The sequence below is a fragment of the Camelus dromedarius genome, chromosome 19 (genome assembly GCF_036321535.1).
Source record: "Camelus dromedarius isolate mCamDro1 chromosome 19, mCamDro1.pat, whole genome shotgun sequence".
NCBI lineage: Eukaryota > Metazoa > Chordata > Mammalia > Artiodactyla > Camelidae > Camelus > Camelus dromedarius.
Window position 1 is genome coordinate 32,724,437 of NC_087454.1, and position 26,200 is coordinate 32,750,636.

Sequence of the window (26,200 nt, forward strand, 5' to 3'; positions counted from 1 at the left end):
CTATGTTTGTAGTTTTCAAGATTGAAAGGAATGAAGTAACTCATTACCTAGAGGATGGGTTGGGTCGAAACATGTCAAACCAAAGATTAGGATCCATCACACACTAGCTGACTGTACCCCATGGAAAGAGGCTTGGCATTTCTCATTCCAACCCTTGAGACTCATGCAGGCGCAACTGTAGCTCTAACTGCCATATTTCACGGTGCTGAGTGCCATTTTCCCTCGACAATGTTAAAATCCCAAGTGGCCAATGTGCAGACGTTATTTTCATCCTTCTTTATTGCTGTTTCAGTTGAGGTTCAAGTACCACTGTCTAAAACGATCTTGGAATTTAGAAGTCACCCTAGACTGCTTTCAATCCAAGTTAACTCCTGACTGTTTTCCTTTCTGAATGTTTATGAACTCTATACCTGGATTTCTCTATCTCATTACTATGTTAGTGGTTTCATTGCACCTTGCTTAGATTATTAAACATTTCAAGTACTTGGACAAAATTGCTGCTCAACCTTTTTTTATTTTTAAAGGATTTCATGCTAGACTGTTGATGGCTTTAATGAGTTATACCTTGATTTGAATATTTTAAAAATTGAAGTATAGTTGATTTACAATGTTGTGTTAGTTTTGGGTGTACAGCTTAGTGATTCAGTTACATATATATGTGTGTGTGTGTGTGTGTGTGTGTGTGTATATATATTCTTTTTCATTTTAGGTTATTACAAGCTATTGACTATAGTTCCCTATCTTATACAGTAGGGCATTGTTTATTCTGTATATAGTAGTTTGAACACTGCTCAACTTTTAATAAATAAAATGGCTTAGTACATTGGTTCTTTTTTTAGTGCAGAACACTTCATTGTAACAGTGTAATAGTCTATAATTCACTGTAACTCTCCTATTTTTTCATTCTTGAAGACACCATACCTGTAGTTATTCTTTGTTCCTGTAGATGATGTCAGAATGAGAGCCGTTTGAGGGTTGAAGTGATAAGAGATTGTCAGTGAGCATGTGTTTGAGACACTGACTATGTCTCTCTTGGTTATTGCTGTATTTCCAAAGCCTAGCACAAGACCGGTTACGTGGGTTGCATTTGATAGATATTTGAAGAGTGAATAAATATTGACCTGGCCTAGATTCTTAGGGGATGCAGAAGAAAGGACGCATCGTGTCTTTTTTCTAAGATTTATTGTACTGGGGAAAAGATGTACATATGTATTACCAGGTAGTGTAGTTTAGTGCTAAATAGTTGAAACAAAATATATACAGTAATTATTGGAAGTTCTGTGCATTGATATCACCCTAGGTAAAAACTAGATGGTAGACTGACATTTGAAGTGCTTTGAAAAATGTGTGTGACCTGATCAGAATGAAGAAAAGAGTTTTGTACACTTGGATGGAAGAGCAGAAACAGACAAGTCAATGCATCAAAAGGCATATTTGGGGGGTGGGTATTGCTCAGTGGCAGAGTGCATGCCTAGCATGCACGAGGTCCTGGATTCAATCCCCAATACCTCCATTAAAAACTTAAAAAAAATTTTTTTTAAAGGCATATTTAACTCAGAATGATAGACTGTTGGAAACATTGGGGAAACTTTTTATAGAAGTCTAAGGAGATTTGCTTCCTTTTGTAACATGGGAAAAGAATTGATGTTTAGAGAGCTGGGAAATTATATGATCAAATATTGTTTTATGAAAACTACCTGAGATCACTGTGCAGGGTGATTTACAGAGCTGAGAAATTGATGACGGGAGAAAGAAGAGTGTAGTGACAATTTCCCTTTTAATTTTAGAGTAGCGGAAATAGGACAAAATGTTGGAATGTGGAGAGAGGAAAAAGCACTGTTGATGATGAATTTCGTATGGAGGGCAAATCCAGAAAGCTTGTAGGTTTTAGGTCTACACTTGTTGGAGAGCACATGGAAGGTCATTTTTAAGAGAAGCAGTCCAGGTGCTTCTAAAATTCCGCTGTAAAATCAGAAGTCAGGAGTGTGTGGAGCTGAAAGGAGCAGTTGTGGAAATGCCTGGGAGGTGGGGGACTGAGTTCTTGCATGGATTCCAAGGAGAAACCTGCTGCGAATCTTATCCTGTTCCTCTGTACATAAGATGCTCCCCCCGCCGCCCTGTTGTGTGACCTTGCTAAACATCCTTAATAATTCTAGTGGCTTTTTAAAAGATTCCTACAGATCTTTGTAAAGATCTTTTTTTTTTTTTTGTAAAAACAGATTATTTTATTCTGCAAATAAAGAAATTTCTACCTTTCTAATCTATATGGCCTTAATTTTTTCCTCTTTATCTTACTGCATTAGCTGTAAACTTAAAACATGAGTGGTGCAAACTGACATCCTTCCCTTTTTCCTAATGATGGATTCCAGATTGAAAAGCACTACAATGATGTTTGCAGCTATAAAATAATATAAAGAGAAAGTATTCAAGCATTCACTACTAAGTGTAGTTAGCTAGAGGACTTTGTAAGGTCTTCCTTGTTAAGGTGAAGGAGTTGCCTTCTAATTCCTGGTTTTCTGAAAACTGTTTACATTAAAGGTGTTGAATTTTGTCAAGTGCATTTTTTTGCACTTGATACATTTATTTTATTAATATAGTAGATCACATTGATTGATTTTTGAATGTCAAAACCACCTTTTATTCCTGGGAGAACATCACTTTCTCATGGTGAATAAGCTTGTGTGTTACATCTATGTATGAAGAACAATAGTCCATAGTTTTCTTGTGATGTCTTTGTCTGGCTTTGGTGTAGCGTAACACAAGCCTGAGTTGGGAGAGATTTCTCTTGTTTCCAGTCATGATATAAATAAAAATGTCTTGAAATGGTACTCTATACATGGTAGACATATATGGGTGTATAATATACATTATAATTCTGTGCGATTTAACTCAGTCTCTCTTCTAGTCCACAGTCTCTAAAGTCATTTCTTGCTTCTAATCTTGCTCCCTTACAATATCCATCTCATCATCTCTCTTCTTCAGTGTGCGCTCCTGGCTGCTGTCTTGCAATAATATCGCAACTCTTTACTTGCCCTAGAGGGCACCCTGTGACTCAGTTTCCTCCTAACTCTCCAACCCCTTTTTAAAATTAACCTGACCTTGCTCACTCTGCTCCAGCCATTCTAGGCATGTTGCCTTTCCTCAAATATGCCGAATTTATTTCCATCCTAACAATTTTGTACTCACCCTTTTCTTCACCTGAAAGTTTTCCCGATCAAATCATTGTGTTGGTTCTTTTCTCACTTCCATTGTGTTTTCCATCCAAAGCCATCACCTGAGAGAGGCTTTACCTGACTTTCCTATTTAAATAAACATTTCTGCCTCCCAGCTGACCCTTGTCATTCTCTGTTCTCTTGCTCATTTTAGTTGATTGCCTTATCACTTCCAAATTATATGAAGTATTTCTTTGTGAAAGAGTTTTCTTTCTCTCACTTCTGTTAGACTGTGAACCCCATGAAGTCTGAAACTGTCTTGTTTATCACTCTATTTCAAAGTATCTAATTAAATTTCTGAGCCATAACTGTTTTCAGTAGACAGCTGTTGAATGCATGAATGAATTATTATGCATTGTGGTGATTACTCTGGAAAGTGCAGGGAGCTATGGGAGAGAATGAGGAGAGTTCTTCAGGTTATTTACCCAAAGGAATCTCTTGGATGAAATGACATCGAATGAGAAGGAGCTATTCTAGCAAATAATTATTATTCTAGCAAACAAAAGAATAATAAGCAAATAAAGAGAGGTGACTCTTTTAGACAAAGCTAATAGCAAACAAAATGCCCTGAGGTAAGAAAAATCTTGAGGTGCTTGAAAAAATTTAATGAGATCATTGTACCTGGAGCATAAGAAATAAGGCGGAGAATGAAATGAAGTGAGATTAGGCAGCAAAGTATAAGAAAGATTATTCAGCCCCTGGCAGATAAGTTTAAGAGTATGAATATGATCTTAAGTACTTGAGAAGTCTATGGAAAGGTTTTGAAAGTTGACTAATCAGGAGGTCTGGCACTGTAGAGAAGAAGAAACGTGCAGCCACACGGCATCAGGGTGCTGTGTTGGTGGCCCTGGACCTCTCCCGGCTCTCGCTTGGCCTCGTGGCTACTGCCTTCCTTGAAATGATGAGTGAAGCTTGACACTGGCTAAGCCTGTGAGTCTGATGTGACAACCCCATTGTTTGTAGGATCTGAGACGTCCATGAAAAATACAAAATCAAACATTTAGTCATGGAATAGAGGAATTGAAACTTGATGGGTCGGGGGACAGAGGTAAGGAATCTCAGAAAGAGCAACCAGATAATCTGGAGAAAAAGTATGAAGCGTCATGGAGCCAAGGAAAAAAGGATTTTTTTTAATGCACTTTTTATTTTGGAGTATTTTCAGGTTTACAGAAATTTTGCTAGGCTAGTACAGAGAAGTCCCAGTTTTAGTTCCCCCTAATGTTACCATCTAACATCACCCTGATACATTTGTCAAGACTAAGAAACAACATTACTATTAAAAATACCCCAGACTCTATCCAGATATCGCCATTTTTTTTCCCCATTAATGACCTCCTGCTGTTCCTGGATACGATGCAGGGGACCACATGGCCTGACTCCTTATTCTCCTCTAGTCTGTAGCGGTTTCTCAGAATCTTGCTCACGATTTTGACAGTTTTGAGGAGTGCTGGTCAGGGTATTTTGTAGATTAGTCCTCAACTTAAGTTTGCCTGCGGTTTTATCTCATAATGAGACTGGGGTTGCAAGTTTTTAGAAGGAGTACCACAGACGTGAGATGCTATTCTAATCTCATCATATACGGGGGTTCATGGAGCTATGTGACTGGTTCCTGGTGATATTAACTTTGATCACCTGGTTAAGACGGCGTTGACCAGATTTCTCCACTGTCAAGTTACAACGGTTCTCTTTCCATAGCTTACTCTCTGGAAGTGAATCTCTAAGCCCAGACTCAAAAGGGAGGGGACTAAGTTCTATCTCCTAGGGGAAGAGTATCTCCATATATTATTTTGAATTCTTCTTTAGGGAAGATTTGGCTAAAAGAAGAGAGGCTTAAAAAAGAATATGTGGCCATATACTACTGTGCAGTTTATGCAGGTGAAGAATCAAAAATCTTCATTGATTTTGGCAAAATGAAGATTGAGGTTGCCTTAGGAAGAACAATTTGAATTTAACTGTAGGGACAGGAGCCAGATCAGTGGGTAGAACGGTGAACGAGAGAGGACAAATTAAAGACAGCACATGTGGACACTTCTTGGAAGGTGCTTAGTTGTAAGTGGCCCTAAGAATGAGGACTGTAGTCCAGGATTCATGTGACAATGATATTACATCCTGTTCTTTTTACACATTTTGTTCTAGGAACAATGTTCTCAATTTCTTTCTTCCTTTCTTCCTTCCTTCCTCCTTTCTTCCTTTCTTCTTTCTTTCTTTCTTTCTTTCTTTCTTTCTTTCTTTCTTTCTTTCTTTCTTTCTTTCTTTCTTTCTATTTCTTCCTTCCTTTCTCTTTCTTCCTTTCTTTCTTTCTTTCTTTCTTTCTTTCTTTCTTTCTTTCTTTCTTTCTTTCTTTCTTTCTTTCTTTCTTTCTTTCTTTCTTTCTTTCTTTCTTTCTTTCTTTCTTTTCTTTCTTTCTCTCTTTTCTTTCTTTCTCTCTTTCTTTCCTGTTTTTTTTTTTTGGACCCAGCTCTTTCCCAGCACCAGGTTACCCTCCACCCAAGGGCTGCAAGGCAGGGTTTTGAGAGATGGGGAAGGAGAAGGGAGACTGGGAGGTGGGAGAACCACCCTAGGCTGGCAGGCCAGCTGGTCCTGGGGGTTGTCTGTAGGAGCTGAAAAGTGAGTTCTCAATCAGACTCTGTTCCATTTCCCAGGCCTTGGGGCTCCCACGTTTTCTGGTTTAACTTCTCACCTCCTCCCCAGTCTTTTTTCTAAAATCGAGGTATAGTTGATGTACAATATTATATAAGTTTCGGGTATGCAACATAGTGATTCACTATTTTTAAGGGTTATACACCATTTATAGTTAGTATAGAATATTAGCTAGACCCCCTGTGCTGTATGGTATATCCTTGCAGCTTGTTTATTTTATACGTGGTTCTCAATTTCAGTTCCGGTTTCTAGTGAACTTCATTGTAAGAGACAACAACTTTAAGAGTCCTCAACTTGATTAAATTCATGAAATTGAAATCGCCCGATTTTTTATCAAAATCCAAAGTTGTTGTCATAGATGAGCTTATTTTTTAACCTTTTGTATGAAAAAAAAAATAATCCTGTAAAATGAAAAGCAGATCGGGAGACAAAGACTTATTACTATTTGGAATCAAAGTGGTAGCTAACGTGTCTGTGATTTCCTCGTTAGCAAACGTCAAGTCCACGCAGGTGATGCAGCCCTCCTGCACGCAGCCCTGCTTTGTCTGTACTGGGCTTTTAATAAATTTTGTCCGAACACTTGCAGGCAGCCTTGCAATTATTCTTCACAAAAGGAACGTTACAGGTCCATTGTTTCTTCAGAGAATCACAGTTAGCATAGGTGTTGTCGTACTCACAACTGTTGGCTGGAATAAAAACAAAGAAATAAGTCACTTCATTATCATTTTCCTCCATGGCTGCAACACAAGTGGTAAATTCAGGGGGACTGAGGAGGAGGGAACTGAACAAACATGTTGGCATCACTACACTGGGATGGGCATTTCAGATCCTGAGGGACACATAAGGTCTCTGTGTTAAACTCACTGATGAATCCATCCCTCCTTTTAAAATGTGAGATTTTTGAAACGTTCCTGAAAGGAATGGACCCCCTTTCATCTCTCAGAAAACAGAATCAAATGAATTTAAATGAATCTCTCTAGAAATGCATGATCCGAAATGAGAGTCCCTTCCCATGGTTGTTTAAATGTAAACCTAATTTAAGGAAAATGAAGTCAAATGAAAATGTCAGGTCCTCAGTGATCCTAGTTATGTTCCTAGTGCTCAGTGGCCACTGTGTTCAGAGGCTACTTTACAAGCCAGTGAAAACATTGAACATTTCCGTTCAAGCAAAAAGTTACGCTGGACACTGATGCTCCAGACTCTAATGCCAGACTCTAAGAGATGGTTATGAGAAGAGGTGGGTGTAAAAGTGTAAAAACAAAAGGAGATGTCACTATGATTGCCGGGCATTTCCACTTGGATGTCCTTCCGTGGCCACACACTCAACAAATCTCAAATCAAATTCATTATCCTACCCACGAGCTTGGCATTTCACTGGTCTCCCTCCCCACCTCTCGACTCCATTCACCGGGTCTCAGAGAAATGGCAGTCCTAACCAAGTAAATAATTTAAACCAGGAACTAGGCATCGACCTGAACTCATTCCCCTCTGCCTTTCATCAGCATCCAACAAACACAGGTAACTGAGCTGGTAATTCTACTGCCTTCTCTCTCTCGTAATTGTCCATTTCTCTTTATTTGTTTTGCCCTAATGCAGTAAAGATATCAATTTTTTTTAAATAATTTTTAAATTTAACATTAAAAACAGTTTGTTTATTTATTATTTAATCATTTTATTTTGGCAGGGGGCAGGTAATTAAGTTTATTTATTTTTGGAGGAGGCCCTGGGAATTGAACCCAGGACCTTGTGCATGCTAAACCCTCCCCTTCTACATCTATTTGTTGTTGAACCCATGTTTTTCAACAGTCTCCAAACTGGCTTCCTGTCCAGTTGTTTCTTCAGACTACTGCCAGGAGCTCTTTATAAAATACAGTTCTGAGTTCCTCACTCTTCTGTTTAAAATCTTTCCAATTGGCTGCTTATTACTAATAGGATAAATTCCAAACTCTTTAACAAATAGTATTCAGCAGAGGTGTAAGTATTATTTCCTTCAGCTGATTTCTGTAAGGCTTTAATATCATCAATATTCTGAATTATGGCGATGCAGTTCACCCAGAGAATGCTACAATTCAGTCAGGTGAATGCATTTGAGAGGTAAAAATCTCAGTTAATGGGTCAACTATATTGTTCATAATCATTGTAATAACATATGCCAACTAAAAAAAAATGCCAACACTTTGTACCTCCATTCACAACACTGGAAATTAGATATTATATGACATTAATTTTACTCCTTTTTGCTAAAATATTTTTGAGGCTTCTGTGAGCTAATAACACTATCAGCAGATTCAACTGACATTTTAAAAGTATGTAAAAGTTATTAGCAAACAAAAGGGCAAGTGGTTATTAAATTAAACGTGATGGTTCTAACTACACTATGGGGAAATGAAAGGATTTAGTATGATGAACTCATTGACTTATAAAGAATTAAAATACTTGATGTGCTTGTCCAGATTAAACTATTCTGTAGTCTCACACCCTTATATTTATACATATTTTCTCTTTTTAAAATGCCACCTTTGCTATAATGACATTAACTTTGATGAAAAGAAAAGTAATACTTAATGACAATGAATAATTTCCACAGAAACTTTTTCATATATGCCAACATGTAATGGGTTCAACACAGTCACAAATACACATTGATGGTAGCTGTTTCCTTAGGTTATATACAGTAACAGGCTTTTCATTGCAAATGATACATAAATACTGAATGATGTAAAATTGTTGCTTAACTGCACCTCTGTTGAGTAATTTTTTTGTCTTTTGCATGAAAGCGTTGCTTAAGTTGGTTACATTCAGAATATTTCCTAATTCTTAGTAATGTTGGGTCATTTTTTTTGGTTTGTTTTTTGGTGGGGAGGTAATTAAGTTTATTTTGTTGATTTATTTGTTTAATGGAGGTACTGGGGATTGAACCTGGGACCTCGAGCATGCTAAGTATGCGCTCTACCGCTGAGTTACACCCTCCCCTGGGTCATTTTATTATACAAGCGAGTTAATGATTTCAAACTTACTGCATAGTCCATTGTCACAATGTTTGGGACAGCTGGCACATCGTGTTCCTTGTAGGTAAGGGACATATTGTCTGCCAATAATATTACCACTGAAATTTGAAATACAACATGTCAGACATCTTTCAGTTTGGTTTATGCTCCAAGGGAAGCATCCATCACCACATATGCCTGAATATTTATTCAATGTTTTTAATCATGTCAAATAACTGGAAAAAAAAAAAACTAACATTCTCAAAGTATACTCAGAAAGCAATGCAAAGTAAGAGAAGAATTCATGCATACACCCACTTCCTTGACCATAATCTCCCAACCTGAGCCACTGAAATGGCATAAATAGGCTCTAAAGTTTTCAGAGTATATTTCAGCATACTTTTAATCTCCCAGTGAACGTGGTCAAACTGGTAAGGCCATGAACCCCAGTGCACTGGCTAGCGGTGAATATATTCCATAGAGAGACAAGAGACGCTCCTGGGGAAAGACGGCTGCAGTACGATGTGGAAATAGTAATGCTAAGTGCAATTTTATGTTTGAAAAGGAAAATATGATAATTTCTATACTACGAACCAGAGAAAGTAAAGCTCTGGGATAATTTTTTGGCTTCCAGGTTAGAGATGGTGATTGCCAAGTAATTTTTGGTGTGTTTTTAAGAGGTCGATGGGCTTTTGAATATCTAGAAGTTTTTTTGTGTGTGTGTGAGATTTTTTGGGTTTACCAAAAATGGGAATGTTAGGGGGGAAAAAAAGATCATTAACACTGATTTCCAGGGTATATTGATCTTACAGTGACTGGCTGGCACCTCTTTGATGATGGTTATCCTATTGGTCATTACTCTCTGAAAATACAAGGCAAAATCTCACTCACACCACGCAACGTATCTGAATCTCGGTCTCTGTGTGGATTGTAGCTGTGTGTGTGGTGGCGCTCGGAAAATGATCCAACAGGCACAACAGTTCCTGAAGTTCTCCCCCCACCCCCGCCTCCTCCTCACATTGTTCACTCCGGTTCTCACGGCAGGTGCCTGGTTCCAGAGGCCTCTCCTCTCACAGCCAGGCAGTGAGTTTGGATATGTTCTTCCAGGACCATTCCGTTTTCCCCACTAAACCCCAGTAGGTGCTTATGGGAAATGACTCTGAACGTCCTACTTCTCAAAATGGAAGCCTACCTCACCTGGACTATTTACAGCCTCAAAATAAATCATATAGGAAGCTTGGTTTATGGGGGGGGGGGGGGGGAACCTCTCACTCCAGTGGTAGGGACTTCCAAACATGAAAAATGAATTAAAGCTAACAGATATGTTGTGACTATTACTTTAGTATCTCCATAGGAATTTCTGTGAATCATTCAAACATATTGCTTGAGGGAGGGATATATTTTCTGCTATACATCAAAATCTCAATGGATGATTCCTTCAGAGTGTTTTGGTGTTAAGTTCTAAGAAGCAAAGACTTGAGATACTTAATTTTCTCGACAACCAGAAAAATGTCAAGAGTCTCTTGAAACACCTTTGACATCCAAAATTTTATCAAGTCTTACTGGCGTAATGTAGGCATTTGGGGTTAAGCAGGTGTAGAACCATTTGAATATAAAGAGCTGGAATTATTAAAATGTCATTCCCCATTTGCCACCTCTCCTTGACGCATGACCTAGCCATCAAGCTTTCGCTTTCTAGTGTGTGAATTTATTGAGAACTGACAACACCCAACCGAGAGAAGCGCGCATGACATATACCCATGGAGCAACCCTGAGCTTCAGAAAAGGCAAATGAGCGGGAAGACAAAGCGTTTCAGACATGAGGAAAGAGAGCTTCAGAATATTGTATTTAGAACAGAGAAGTTGGTCTTCTTTCTAAGAAACTGATTGTGTCTCAAATTTAAAAAATTTTTCTTAAGTTTTATCCCTCCTCCCCTCTACTGAAATAGGCATTTTTTAAAAGTCTGGTTGGTCTATTATAGAAAAATTTTTAAATATTAAATTGCTGATGGCATTATTGACAGCAAACTTGAAGGAGATACTTACGCAGGACAATACTGGCAAACGTAGAAGTATTTCAGAATACGTTGATTGGGGCAGTAGGCTATTCCACATCCAACACGGAAAGATGAGTACCAAACAACCTACAAACCCATAAGTGGAGGTATGAGAGTGCATTAGAGAAGAAGAAAATATATTTTTAAAAAGCCAAATAGTAGGAAATACAAAGCTGAAAAGAATGTTACTGATATATTTTGTTTCCACATACCTTATGGATATATTTAGCTACATTATTGAATCAAAGTAAAATACCTTTTAAAATGCTGCATTTCCATGTACATTCACTGTTGTATCCACTTAGACTGTTAGAAAAATACAAAGTGTATTTCCCTACCAAAAGCCTACAGACTTTTGACAAATGATATTTCACAGCTGGAATAGCCACAAAATGCCAAGACTTCTCTTTACCCATTTGAGACCTCCCCCTCAGTTCAACATTGGCATCCAACAGAATTTGGAGAGGATTTCTTTTTTAGGGCATTTATGCCAGCAGGGTTCCCCTTACCTGGGTAAGATGTCCAACTACTGCTTTGGGACGCTTTGGCCCTACACCATAGGTAAAATCATTGATCTCATCATACCAGCTTTGGATTGCATTTGACCAGGAAGTGGGGCTACTTGACATAAAGAGATTCTCACCACATTGCCTCGTACCTAAGAAGAAAAAGATCATGCATGGGGAAAGCAGAAAAACAAATAAATAAATAAAGCAAAGTCCCTGGTCTTTAGACACAGTGCTCATAGTTTTGAACTGGATCAATACAGGAGAGTTTCTCATCATTTGTAAGCAGATGTACCTAGTACCTTGAGGCTGGCCTCAGCGTGCACATTTCTGAGTAGATGAAGCCTTCTTTCTTAACTATCTGCTCTCTCTAGATTCATTCATTTATGCTTTTCTTATTTATTTGTTTGTTTGTTTTTGTTTTTTGGGGGAGGTAATTTGATTTTTATTTAGTTATTTATTTTTAATGGAGGTACTGGGGATTGAACCCAGGACCTCATGCATGCTAAGCATATGCTTTACCACTGAGCTCTATCCTCCCCCTTCACTTTTCATTTCTCTTGAGTGTATGCCTCAGTAGCTCTCGCTTTATATTGTAAGCTTGCTAAAGGCCCAGCTCATCATCATTTCTCTCTTACTCTTGCTCACATTCACCAGAGATTTTTTAATATATGAAATAAATGTTTGAGATTGTTATTTGGTGTGGACATTGAAGAAAAAAATCTATACTCAGCCTTTAATTAAGAGCTGCAGGCATGAAGCAGGTGACACCACGGGGGAGAGTATTTTCAAAGACTGTGGGTCTTCCCTTAGTCAACAAAGACAAAAACCAAACAAACAAGAACATAACAGGCCAGATTCTCAAAGAATAAGGAAAGAGGTGCCTTGCAGCACAGAAAAATTTTGATATATTTTTCAAGCCTAGCGTTTCTATTTGGATGGCTTAAAATGTAACATCTATATGCTACTTAAAGGGAGTATAAACTACTCTTGGATAACTCCTTTAAGAGGGAAAGAAAGAAGCTAAAATTTTAACAGTAGACTGAGATCTTCAAGACCATTTGTATCAATCTTCTACTGAATACAGACATCCCTCTTTATAACTTCATTAAATTATAAAAACTATGAATATATATATAAATGTATATGTATAAATACGAATAACAATGCAGTCCTACTTTAAAACAGGTAAATTATTTACTATTTTCAAATTAAACTTGCCCACCCCTGTCATTTTTAATAATTTAAGTAAATATTTTATCTAAATTTAATATATATGATATTGTATCTCACTGTGTTTATGTTCTTGATGTAAAGGTCATTTTTGAGTCTGATGGAGTATTACATGTATTGTAGTCACCCAGAATAGACAAAAGACCTGACTGTTATCAAAAATTAAAAAGAAAATAATAGGAATGGATGCTAATGTTAAATATTTTTGAGTAAAATTCAGAAACGACTTGATAAAATTCAACATATTTTATAAATACAGAAACAAATACGTTTTAAGACACAATCATTTTCCCCCTGACAGTCAGTTTAACTCATGGTTACCATGGGGGAAGGGAGTGGGAAGGGATAAATTGGGAATTCGAGATGAGCAGATACTAACTACTATATATGAAACAGATAGACAATACGTTTCTACTGTGTAACACAGGGAACTATACTCAACTTCTTGTAGTACCTTATAATGAAAAAGGATATGAAAAGGAATCTATATATGTATGTGTATGACTGAAACATGATGCTGTACACCAGAAATTGACACAGCATTGTAAACTGACTATACTTTGATAGTAAAAAAAGACAAAAAAAAATAGAGAAAGGGATGGCACATGACTGCCTTGCTTAGGAGATGGTTAAGAGGCACAAATAAGATTCTGTGTGAGACAGTTTCTGTAAATTAAGTACAAGGTGGTGCTTCTCAGTTCTGTCATCCACGGAGATACTTTAACTTGAAAAGGCAGCATTAGAAGCAACGTTTATTCACAAAGATTTCTTAATGCACATCAGAAATGGTCCATATTTTCTTACTTGTTCATTTACTCAACAAATACATGTTAAATCACATACCGATTGTTCTGTGCTTGGCCTTACTGTGTTTGTACAGGCACTGATTTGCCCAGTTTTGGGCGTTTGCTGCTGCCTTGCTGTCCCATTGCTAAAACAAGAAGAGAAAAAAAAAAGATATGTGCTCAAACTACAAAGGAGCATAAGCTTTATAACGAGACTGGTAGATTGATTTACGTCATTATAAAATTCCTGTACATGCATCTTCTGATTATCGCGATGATCAAAGATAGCTCTCTTGGTGTGCCGTTTCTGCTCCACAGAGAAATATGCATAGTATGTCTGTCCTAATTGAAAAATCTAAGATAGTTAATGGTCTATTTATGATGGCATAGCAACCACACCTAAAGATTTTTAGTAATAGTCTTACTCTGAATATTGATCAACAAGTGGAAGTACTGAGATTATTTTTCCTATAATATGGAGCTGACATACTTCACTCCCAGTTGCTTTTTTTTTTTCTCCCCAGTGAATACATTTGGGAGACATGTGGCTAAAAAGTGGGCTCTTATTGACCCTAAATGGCCTGGCACTGATCCTGAAGGGGAAAGGCCTTCTTGATCCTAGGTTAGGAGACAGAGTGAGCAGAAAGACATAATGGCCTCTTCCTGATGTCCAGAGATTTCATTGTAATTCTGCCTTCACAACTTACAGAGCCCTGTGAACTGGACATGTTACTGAACGATTATAAAACAAATCTAAGAATTTCTGCCCCGTCCTAGGGAGCCCAGGAAGCTTAAGCTTGGGACCCCTCACTTGCACAAGCCCTTCTGGGGTTATGACAGGGGACCCCTCAGAGGATGTTTGGCCATTTTTGGGGGGGGTGGGGGTGACATTTGCAGTGGTAAGATATTTTTGTCCTCTCTTCCTTAAAGTCAACAAAATTTAGATTTCCCCTGCTAGTAACATATCTCCTAGAAAAGGTCTAGGTCCCAAAGTGGCGCCCAGTGGGAAGGGATGTTAATGATGAGGGTGGTGATAATATTGGAGGTATGACTGCACTGAGGGACTGGGAAGAAGAGCTGCACGCAGCCCAGAGAACTTATTGGAAAGTTGTTTTGGATCCAAATCAACAGGAAAGGCCAGTGAAAGTATCTAAAAGTCAATTTGTTAGGGTCAGAGGGCACACTAACCTCAGGGCCAGGGTCTTATCCCAGGGTTTATAGAGAGGCTCTGAGGGCTCCACGGGCACCCCAAATTCTATACAGAATGTATATATATATGTATATGTGTGTATATATATGTATGTATATGTATATGCATATATGTATATACGTGTATATATGTATATATGTGCATTTAGAATATACATGTATATGTGTGTATATATATATGCATTTAGAATATATATGCATATAGATTGCATTTTTTTTTCTTCTAGGAGGAGAAATTCCCCTTAACAAATATGGTAAACTCTGAAATGGGCATGATAAAGAATAGATTCTGATAGATCATACTTCTCTAGCAAATAGAACATTGAACAGAAGAAGGAAATACAATTTATAAGCTAACATAGAATGTGGAATTTTTTAAAAAAGGATTTCTTCCCTGTCCATAACACAGCTCAAATGAAACAACCAAACAGAGACAGAACTTCCTAAACCCCAAAGTTAAGAAATGTCATTTCCCAGGTGACAGCCCTTATCGCAGCGGGCTCAAGCCACTTTCCTGGTGTTACTGCTTCTTACCATTTTGAGCATGTTACTGGCAGGTGGAGAGACCGTCCTCCTTAGGTCATTGTGTTTGTCTACAATCTTGATTTGGACTTCCTTGTGGGCGGTTGACAACGTGCCAAAAGCTGGATCCTATGGGAAAGTCAAATTAGAATTATTTTTTCAAAGATTTGAGACGTGCATATAAGAATGAGTAAGTTCATTCAAGAGAACAAAGATTACTTTGAAAAGCATTCAGTTCAAGCTGATGTTATTTGTTAAGCATTGCCAGAGAATCTGAGCCCAAACTATGACTTTCGAATGAGAAAGAGATGGTGTTACACTTTGAGAGTGGGGATGTAATTCATGGCACGATGATTAAAAACACCCCTAGGGCCACAAGTACCAATTTCTAGTATCAAGAGACATCTGCATGTGATTTTTCTAGACATATGAGTGGAAACATAATGACAGTTACAAGATAGGAACCACCAAGTCAGGCTCATTCATATTGAACCGGGCTGCAGAAAGAGATGCTAACAACACAGGCAGGTGACTCCTTTTAGACTTTAAGGGGAACTTTGTTCTGACGTGGTGTCTGTTTAGAGCAAGAATGTAGATGCCTAGTCCAAGTGCATCCAATGCTCCAGTAAGTGATTCCACCTATTATAGAGCAGATTTTTGGGGTCACTCAAAAGACAGTTTTACAACATTAAACAAATCTCTGAGGCAATTTGGAGGGAGCAAAGCCTTCCAGTTAATGAACTCTTGCTGACTTTGTCCTTTCCAGGAACAGAAATGTGACTGATGCTTTTGGTGTATCTTTGTGTGTGTGTGTATGTGTGTGTGTGTGTATGTGTGTGTGTGTGTGTGTGTGTCGGGGGTGACGAGTCCTAAACCTGGAGGTGGAGTAGGGTGTGTGAATAATTCCCACCAGGTTTAAGCAATTTGATGACCTAAATTTACAGAAGAGTCTGATGTTATATGAACTTGAGTCAAATTTTGAAGTGTAAGTCTAAACAGGGTCCCTTATTGATTCTTCCCCTGACAATCTGGGATAATTTATTCTTTCCTTCTTCAATACTGAGTCCCTCAAAGATCTGAAAAGGCTGGTAACATAGGTCTGACCACATTTTATTGCCACTGGCTCATTCTGCGTCCATGTTCCTGGGATTATTAAAGTGAAGCAGCATATTGGAAATAATTAGAATATTTTATCTTCCATATACTAATTGTAAGATTATGAGAAAAATCCAAATAGTTAATATCTTAAGAAAATACTGTCTTTTAAAAAAATTGAAACAATAAGTGTAATTATTCTCACACAGTAACAATCAAATGAGGAAGTTTTGCTAATTTGAGATTATATAAGTGTATTGTTAATTTTCTGGGTGGAATCACACTGAAATGGATTAAATGAAAGTAAATTGGCGGGGAAGGCATAGCCCAAATGGTAGAGCACATGCTTAGCATGCTGCAGGCCCTGGGTTCAAGCCCCAGGACCTCCTCTAAAAATAAATAAATAAATAAATAAATAAATAAATAAATAAATAAATAAATAAATAATCAAATTACCTCCCTCCCCCACCCCCCACAAAACACTTGGGGAAAAAAACCAGAAAAAAGTGCTCCTTAAAAAAAAAAGTAAATCAGAAAAGATCTTGGGGCAGGAGAAGTTTCATTAGCTTTTAAACCCATAGACCAGTGCTGTCAATAGAAATATAACTAAGGCATTACACATAATTTTAATTTTTTGGTGGCCACTTAAGAAAATGAATATTAAATCAATATATATAATATAATCTTTAATATAATCAAAATGTTGTTTTTATCATGCAATCAATATTAAAATTATTAAGATTTTTTAACCTCCTTTTTTTTACCCAAATCTTTTAGGTATGCTTTGCATTGTATTTATGAAGATCTCAACTCAGACTGTCCATATATCCAGTGTTCAATATCCCCATGTGGCTAGAAGCTACCATATTGGTTGTCACAGCCTTTGACTTAATTAAGTACTTTGAGCAACTAGGGAGTACTTTGTGATGTACCAGGCACTTCAGCATTCTTTGCTTTCAAAAATTGACTCCGTAGCTAGTGATCCCTTAAAGCTGCTTGAATTGTTCTGAAGAGATTTTTAACTTTGATCATACCTGTCCATTTGCAAGAAAGAACGGAAGCCACACAGCCACCAGGAACAGCCACAGTGTGAAGGATGCCATTGCTGAGAAAAAAACAAAGGGAACATGGACCTGCATTGGAATGTTTAGTGCATGAAGTTCTGGGGAACACAGAGAAAAAACACAATAAAACGATGTGAGGATCTCAGTTACACCAAATCCATGAGTAATATAGCAAGAGAGACCTGGTCCTAAGGTGCCAGTAGAATGACGATGGATTCAGCCCCACACATGAGCCTCCAATGGGGACAATGAAGAACAATCAGAAGCACTTGACTGAAGGTCTTGAAGCTCACCTGTAGATGCTGGAGATATCCTACTCAGCTCCACCCTAGACCTGCAATTTGTCGTTAAAGCTACACCCCGGGTTCTAGGAATGGCTTCTTCACGTTGCCCATTCAGGAGGAGTGGTAGCTCCCAACTGTGACTGACTGGGGTAGAGCTGCATTTGTCCTAGCTGGTTTCCTTAGACCCTGCTTAATCCTTTATAAATATCCCGCTATTAACATCTCCTCAAATTACCAGTTAGCATGAGCCATTTCTTTCCATCCAGAGCTCTGGCTCATGTACTTGTGTTCCTAGAACCGTAGCTAAATCCGCTAGGAAGTAAGTGCTTTTCTTTAATACCTTCAACCACTCTCCTCAACGCTGCCCATGCAGCCAGTGTCCCCATTCATTCCCACTCAGACCTTTCTCATTATTACGATACATCAGATTCCAAAAAAGGCAACACTCTCCTTCTGGATCTAAAAATAGAATGTATGTGTCTCACATTTAAGGGTATTACCAACCCAGTCTGTATTAATATCCTCAATATGTTCACATCCTTTGCCCCACTAATTCAATTTGTCGTAATTCCAAGGAAATAATAATGTATACTGGAAAGGCTTCAGGCATAAATTTTTCATCATATTAATATTTATAATGGTAAAACATTGTAATGAATTACACGCTCAATACTAGGGAGATAAAATGTCTAAATAAATTCAAGTATATCCTCTTGTTAGAAAATGTTAGACATAAAAATTATATTTTTGATGGTTTGGAAACAAGGAAAATGTTTATGCTTCAAAAGTTAAGTTAAAAATAAAAGCAGAACATCAAAAGTTAAATTAAAAAAAAAAAAGCAGAACATCAAATAGTACATGGGAGATCCTTAGCCCCCTCTTAGGATGAATGTTTGTGCCCTTCCAAAATTTATATGTTGAAGCCTGAACCCTGCAGTATGGCTATATTTGCATCGGGGCCTCTAAATAAGTAATTAAAGTTAAATGAGGTTCTAAGAATGGGTTCTGATTCAATAGGATTAGTGCTCATTTAAGCAGAGACATCAAATCCTATTCCCACTCTCTCTCTCCAACCTAAACTTCGGCAAGTGCTACTGTCATAAAAGAAGAGAACGCAGTACGGATTAGGTAGGAAGCCTGGGGTTTTGTTGTTGTCATTGCTGATGCTGTTTACCCAGCGCATCTTCAACCAGCTCTAGGAAACTGAAAATCATCATTTGTCAAGTTAGAATCTGGTGACGGAGGTCACCTCATAGAGCTCTTGTGAGATTTGAGGAGATAAGTACTGTCAAAGCAATTCGAAAACATTAAAAAAAAAATTACCATATACTAGGACATACGAGTCCTAGCATTGCTGTTACTATTATTATTATTATTATTATTTGGGAGGCTTACTTCCTTAGCAGAAATCTCTCAGCTCTTAGCCCTTCAGAGCCTGGCTCTGCTGAAGACGGCCACCTGGCCCAGATCACGCTTCTTTCCTAGACCCCCTCATCCTATGTCTGTGGACATAGGATGGAAGTTGGAAGGTATAAAGGCCTGACCTCTTGGCTCCAACTCGAGACAACGCTAACACATCATCTCAGCTTCAGAATGACTCTGAAGTAGCTGACTGGCTGAAGCCTCCAATGGGACTACACCACACCTCCACCCACTCATGCTTCCCCCAGCTCCCCTCCAAAAGAACTGATCCCAAGTGAGTTTCTTAATGTAACTTCCTGTGGCTCAGATTCTGTTGCCTGGAGAACCCAGTCCGTGACATCATTCATAAGATAATCTTTTTCTTTTTTTCCTTGTAGCTCTAGTCAGGGTAGGCTCCTTACTCAGACCTTCTTTATCCTTTGATCTTATGCCATTTGTTTATGCCCTTGATCATGTTAATCCTCAAACCTGGATTCTAGCCACATCCTACAAGAACATTTCTAAGTCTCTTTCCTCAAAGAAACTCACAACTTAACTCCAAACATACTGATCTTGTCACTGAATGGGAACCTTTAAAGCTCACCTTGTAAGCTTTGGATTACATTCAGTTTTTCTAATTCAGGTGCAAGATCTTACTGCTCTCTGTTTCTTCATGTACCTTTGACTTTTCCCCATAACTAGAGAGTGCATGTGGAAAGGGCAGACTACCATGTCCACATTATTTTAAACGCCTTATGGCCAAAGATGCTCATCCTTCGGTGCTCAGTGGTCAAGCTGAGGGGGCTTCTATGATTCTTTCTTAGATTAGTGTCCTTTGGCACGCATGCCCCTCAGGCAACGGCCTCCAGTGGGCCTCCTGGAGAATTTGAGAGCAAAAGAAAAAAAAAATCCTTCTTTTTTGGCAAATTATGACAACCAGGTATTATTCTTTCCTTTAACATTCATTCATCAAGCTTTGCACCCTCTGTCCAGGATAGCACGCTAGGTATCACTGAACACTATCAGGTTAACGACACATGACCGCGTCCACCCTTGGAGTCTCAGCGTATCTTTAGGGGAGCCCATCATTTAAAAGCCCAGATTGTGAGAGTGTTGCACTTTTCCATGTGTGCAAAAGTGGAAGGTCGAGTTTTATTTTCTTTCGCCCTGGCCCATTCTTATGCTTTTGGAGGAGGATAGGAAGGAGTCTAGCATATTACAGAGCTCTGGAAGTACATATGTCGAATGAAGTAACTACGATAAAAGTCCATCATCAGCTGTAAGACCGCCCCACTTAGCGCCACTCCGCCCCTCTTCCCCAGGGGCTGCCTCAAGTAGCAGGTGCAGGTTGGACATGGTTTATTTGCGGTTCCGTTTGGTAGAGTCACACAGAAAGCGTAAGAAAGAATTAGGAGAAACAGCTTCTTCTTCCTGTGGTCCACTTGCATGCAGACAATTTCTGAATGTGTGTAATTATGGATTTCCTCTGCTGTTTCCTTGGGGACCAACTTTAGGTTCCTTTTACTTCTTTTCCCTTCAAAGAGTTATTCTCCTGCGTGTAAGTCACCAAGCCTCTCCTTATATGATTTTCCATTCTGCCTTTTGGGATTTTTCCTTTTTAAAGAGGTTAGTAATTTCTCCTAAGTGTGACTAGAGAAAAGCTAAATCCAGAGATTTCGAAGATTTACAATCCCAAGTGTTGGTCATTTACTAGGGTCTAATTACAGAGAGCAGAGCAAATTGTGTCTTTTTGAACTCTAAATTATATGATGCAATTAAACTGTAACATGTGGCCTCTCCTTCACACTGATGTCAGGACCCCCACTAAGTCTGAAACCCTCCCTTGGAAAAGAAAATAAATTATTTTCTCCAATGACATGGTATCAATGCTTATTCATAGATAAAAAACATATATTTATAAAAATTACACCAGCGTTCCTTGTCTTAAAAGTCCAATTTGTGAAAATAAGGATTTTCAAGTTATAAATGAAGGAGAACTTGCTTAGTTCTTAAGAGGATAATTCATAAAAGGGTCCATTTTTAAAGGAAGCTTTTAATAATAATAATAATAATAATAATAATAACAATAATAATAATAATAATAATAAAGAAGAAGAAGGAGAATGAGAAGGAGAAGGGGAAGGGAATAGGAAGGAAGAAGGAGAAGGAGAAGAAGGCAGGCTTCCTATTTCACGCCAACATGAACTCTGAAAGAAGGATAGAAGGGAATAGTGGCTTCCAAGATAGAATGAAAAAGATAATGAGAAAATCTGAGGGCAAGTAAGTCTTTCACGACTTCCATTGTGTGTGTGTGTGTGTGTGTGTGTGTGTGGTGGGTGAGTGGGTGAGAAGTGGAGGGAGGGGATGCATCCTGGGGCAGTGGCTGGCCTGATCGTTTTGTGACTTTGAGTTCTAGCTCTTGCCTCAAGATAATCATTGCTTCCCCTTTATTGCAAAATTCTGCAGCAACAGAGCTAGCCACCTGTCCTGGCTCCGTACATCAGCAAGATAGCATCAGGGAAACATAAAACCGTCATCCGACGTGAAGACGTATGTGGAGTGTTCTACACTGCTGCCAAAGTCGTACATCCATCCCATCCCACCCCCTAGGGTTATGTGAGTGTAAATTAGTGTGACTACTTCCTCCTGATGCTGTTTCTTCCTAAAGTGAACCTAAGGAGTGGTAACAAATGGAAGTGATTCTGGGATTGACTCCTAACCCAGATAAGGATGATAGTAAGTCATGTTTAGGCCCATTTCACAAATGAAATGCAAAAATCCAAAAACTAACTCACCAATTTAAAAAATGCATTTAAATTATTATGATCGAGTAAAGTTTACATCAGGGCCACAAGGATAATTTATAACTGGAAAATTTTTTTGGTCAAGTTCGTCACATTCACGGACTAAAGAAAAATCATGCAGCAAAAACTACACTATTAAATTCAGTCCCTACTTACAGCCAGAAAAATGAACAGAGGAGAATAGAAGAGATTGTTAAATTGGTAATAACAATATACTAAATATCTATAGCAAATATTATAGTTATTAGAGAAACTCTAAGTTTATTGAGAACAAGAGAAGAATGACTGATGTTACCACTGTTGTTCAAAATGGTATTGGAGAGATGCTGATCAAAGGCATGAGAAAAGAAAAAATATATCTGCAAGCTTTGTAAGAAAAGAGGTAACACTGTTATTATTTTCAAATGATATGGTCATCTGTCCAGAGAATACGCCACAATCAACAAGTTTGCTAGATGCAATATCAAGCAACAGAAAGCACCATTGACCTATTGGCAACACTCAACTAGTAAGATTGGGCCTGTTTTTCTCAGGGAGTTAGAATGTTATTAAAAAAAAAAATGAAAAGGCACCACGCAAAATAGTAACAACAACTATGAAGAATTTCTGAAATTATCAAGAGGAAAAATTTCTTCTTAGAAAAAACTTTACAACTCTAGAAAAGATCATAAAAGATCTGCATAAATTGAGAGATTTCCATGTTCTCAAATAGTATACGTTAATACAATAAAGATGTCTGCTCTAATTAAACTAATATGAAAATTCTTTATAATTCTAATAAGAAATTCTGGTTGGCCCATGAATAACTAACTAAACCTTTTACTAGAAGAATTAATTTGGATATCTTTTCATATTAGTTATTAAGATAGACTCCAAACTTTTGTTCACAAAAATTTGATATTATTGTAGGAACAGACGAATGGACCAATGATGGACCAGTGGAGGTTAATAGAATATTTAAGAGATAGACCAAACAATATAACATTTAAAAAAAAAAACATAAAAGGAAGAGCAGATTATCTAGCATATGGTGTTGGGGAACGAGTTCACTATAAGGAGGAAAATAAAACCAGATCCTTTTTAAATGTTACCTAAAGATGAATGTAGAGGGATTACATTCATAAATAGAGAAGATGATTTACAGGCAACTTTTCACATACTCCCTCTGCCCTAGGTGAGCCACAGGCAATCATGCCATTGTATGGTGATGCTTCATTTGTATGCAGCGCTGTGTTACTCTTCACAGGCTCATTTAAAACTTGCAACAATCTAGGTAGTAGATAATGTTACTCAACACCCCTGTTTACAAGTGGGCAGTCCCAGGATCAGAGATTTAACAATGCCATACACTTGCAAGCAGAAGAACTGGGGGATAAGCCCAGTGCAGACATTTTGGTCTCAAAGCCCTCACTCCTGAAAAAAAGGAATGGAAATGTTTTACAGGATTAAAGAGACTAGAAAAGATGCCATTAATAGCATTAACACACGTGGGTGTAATGTATGCATTACAGTGACAGATGTTTATATACGAATCACAGGTCAGAAAAGTATCTGATGCAATATTTTACAATGTAATCTAACGTGATAGTTAATCTTCATTCTAATCAACTTCTTTCATCTCACCCCTTGTCTGCGAGAAGAAAGCAGCCTGTGATACTATTTGAGTTTGCAGAACCTTCAGACGTCATCATGCAGAAAGCTTGTAAAGATAACTGAGTAATAAACGCCACCTTGACAGTTCCTGGAAAGCATTTTCTTTTCTTTCCAAGGATGAATTATCTTCCCTTTACTTGAATTTCCTAAACAACATCACTAGAATGCTTAGCAGTATCTGATTTAAATATTACTTGAGTTCTGACCTCCTCCTTGGCCTTTATCTCTTCCAAGTCTGAGCTCCATTCAAGGGCCCCATCATTACAGAGGAGCTCCCGGGCTTAAAAAGTTAGTCATCAGTTTAAACTCCTCCGATTCTCCTCCAGAGGTCTGGTCATACAGGCGGTCATTCTAGCTTTGGGTTTTAACTAGCAGAAGAAGCAACACCACATCTCCTGTGGCAACAGGGTAAGTCTTCCCTAAGGTTCCTGGATGACAGCCATACAGGAGAAAAACATTAATAAAATATTTTGAAGTAAAATCATCCTCCTGTGATGTAAATAACTCCTTACATGCTGTCAGTAGGTAGTTATGTGGTCTCTTAAGATCTGTTTATCCGGGACCACTTCTTATTGTTAAGGATTGGTAAAATCCTTATGCAGAAATTGCTTTCTTCCATAAAACATACACAGCAGATATTATACTTCAATTACTTATATAAATGTAAATGCCTGAGTAGATTGTCTTTTGATGGAAGCACTTCTAAAACTCTTTAATTTTTTTCCTTTTTGACTTGAATGCATTTTATGGGGGAAATTTTATCTAATGTTGATAATCTTTAGAATACTTTTTTGTCTCAAGGTCAATGCTATTATTTTGTTTCGGTGGATTTAAAACTATTAACAATAGCTTCCCATACTTATTTTAATAATGTCTATATTAACACATATGCATATATGTTAATATTAATAAAGTCATTAAGATAAAGTATGAACTCACATGTAACCATAGTTTTTCATTTTTATATTAAAGGAAATTCTAGTATAATTGTTTCCAAAAGTCATAGACATGGGAATTAATTATATTACTTATTTTAGAATGAAAAGTTTAAAAAAATCTTTTAAATATTAAATTGGATAAAAGTGCTTTTTTGCTAAGAATAGAGCTATATGTTACTTTCTTAGCTTAAAAAGAGTGTAACAACTTAATATCATTATTCTCAATAAAAGTTGTCAACAGATATTTGAAAACCACAGTCATTTACTACGTATCATTTTACCACCGACAAGGCATAAGTACATTGGTGTCATAAAATGTTCACTTTAAAGTAAAGACGTTATCACTTACTGTTGGATGTCAGGGCAGGATGAAGTAATCTGCTTTATCTGCGGGAAGAAGAAAGGTGGAGAGGTATATATACATTATACCTATTTCCTGCTTTGGCAAATTCTGGTTGTGCAAGTAAATCTAAGTCAACAAGGTTTGAAACCGGATTTGTCATAATAGCAGTAGTCTCAAATTTCATTGCTGCTTGTCTAACCGAACTTTTGACATTATCTTGTGATTCTCTACGTGGCTTTTAAAAACAGATTGCTCTTTCAAATGTAGCCATTTAGCTATTGTGCTTTTATTCTTTGGAACTCATATACTGTTACAGTTTATCCACATTTTTGTCAATCTGTACTTTGACAATTCTTAACCAAATTATGCTCATTACAACATTAGAGTTTTCAAGATTATTTCTCTCTGTAGAGCTAAGTGTATCACTTTTGTAAACTCTAGAGAATACAGTGTTTTCTTACAGAGATCTAAAATACCCATTAGTAATCAGTTGGACTTGATGGCTTGGGAGAACAATCTTTATCTTTGTAAATGCAAGGTCACAGTGTCTTTCAAAACAGAATGTCGAAAGACCTCATAACTCATTGGTATTCTCCTGATATTAACATTTACTTTCTAGTTGTATGAAATTCAACATAGCATTGATCTATATTACATACTAAATTATCATCATGTGGTTCTGTTCAGCTATGAAAGGCTTTATTTCATTATTCTAGGCTTGCTTCCACACCTCACCTTCAAAAATGAAATGTGTTGTACTAATAAGTCAGATTTCTTTGTCTCTGAAATGTAAGGATTTCAAGTACTGAGTTTTTTTTTAATCAATGAGGAAGTGTAAATTAATAAATCGCAAGTGGCACATACATAGCACTGGCAGGTAGTTCTGGCTGCCCACACGAGCCTATGGATTGCACAGTGTGGTATATAGCTCAGTAATTTTGGTTCATTTTCACGTTTATACTAGCTTTATTGGGTTTTTGACAAAAAAGAACTAAAACAGGCCAGTGTCTGATCAACAGTCACATCATTTAATTACAGTTTATCAATAAGTTAAATAATTAGATACTACTCTGAATGTTCTTTATAAGAGAGTTTAGAACTCAGGATAAATTTGACCGCACCAAAAGCAAAACAAAACAAAAAAACCCAGAAAATACTACTAACCATTCAGATGCAGTGTCTCCAGCTAACCCCTAAAATGTATTTTACCCCATGTGTATATGAAATCAGAGCTGTCAATAAGCTGAATCAACCACCTGGATAAAATCGCCTTGGAATCACCATCTATGCAAACATTTTTCTCTGGAGGATGTGTTTCATCGGCAAGACCAGATACAGAAGAACACAGCCCATCTTCCTCTCTACTTAATGATGGAGAATATTGTTAAGAGCTTGAGATTTATGGTCTGATGGACATGGGTTAAACTTCTCTACAAATGTATGTTGGGAAATTATTTTTCCATCCAT

General features: G+C 37.6%; 1 protein-coding gene and 1 long non-coding RNA gene across 6 annotated transcripts in view; one reads left to right on the plus strand and one right to left on the minus strand.

The window, feature by feature from the left end:
- The window catches only part of LOC116147618 (uncharacterized), a 333,894-nt gene that overhangs the window by 85,244 nt on the left and 222,450 nt on the right, over nucleotides 1-26,200 (plus strand). The window lies entirely within an intron of this gene.
- Nucleotides 4,280-24,809, minus strand: LOC105096575 (cysteine-rich secretory protein 3). Its single transcript, XM_010988941.3, has 8 exons — nucleotides 24,740-24,809; nucleotides 17,281-17,351; nucleotides 15,164-15,280; nucleotides 13,479-13,566; nucleotides 11,406-11,554; nucleotides 10,886-10,983; nucleotides 8,870-8,958; nucleotides 4,280-6,538 (listed from the first exon to the last, which is right to left on the minus strand). The coding sequence occupies exons 2-8, from the start codon at nucleotides 17,347-17,349 to the stop codon at nucleotides 6,411-6,413; spliced, it is 738 nt and encodes a 245-aa protein (XP_010987243.1). The 5' UTR covers nucleotides 17,350-17,351; nucleotides 24,740-24,809; the 3' UTR covers nucleotides 4,280-6,410.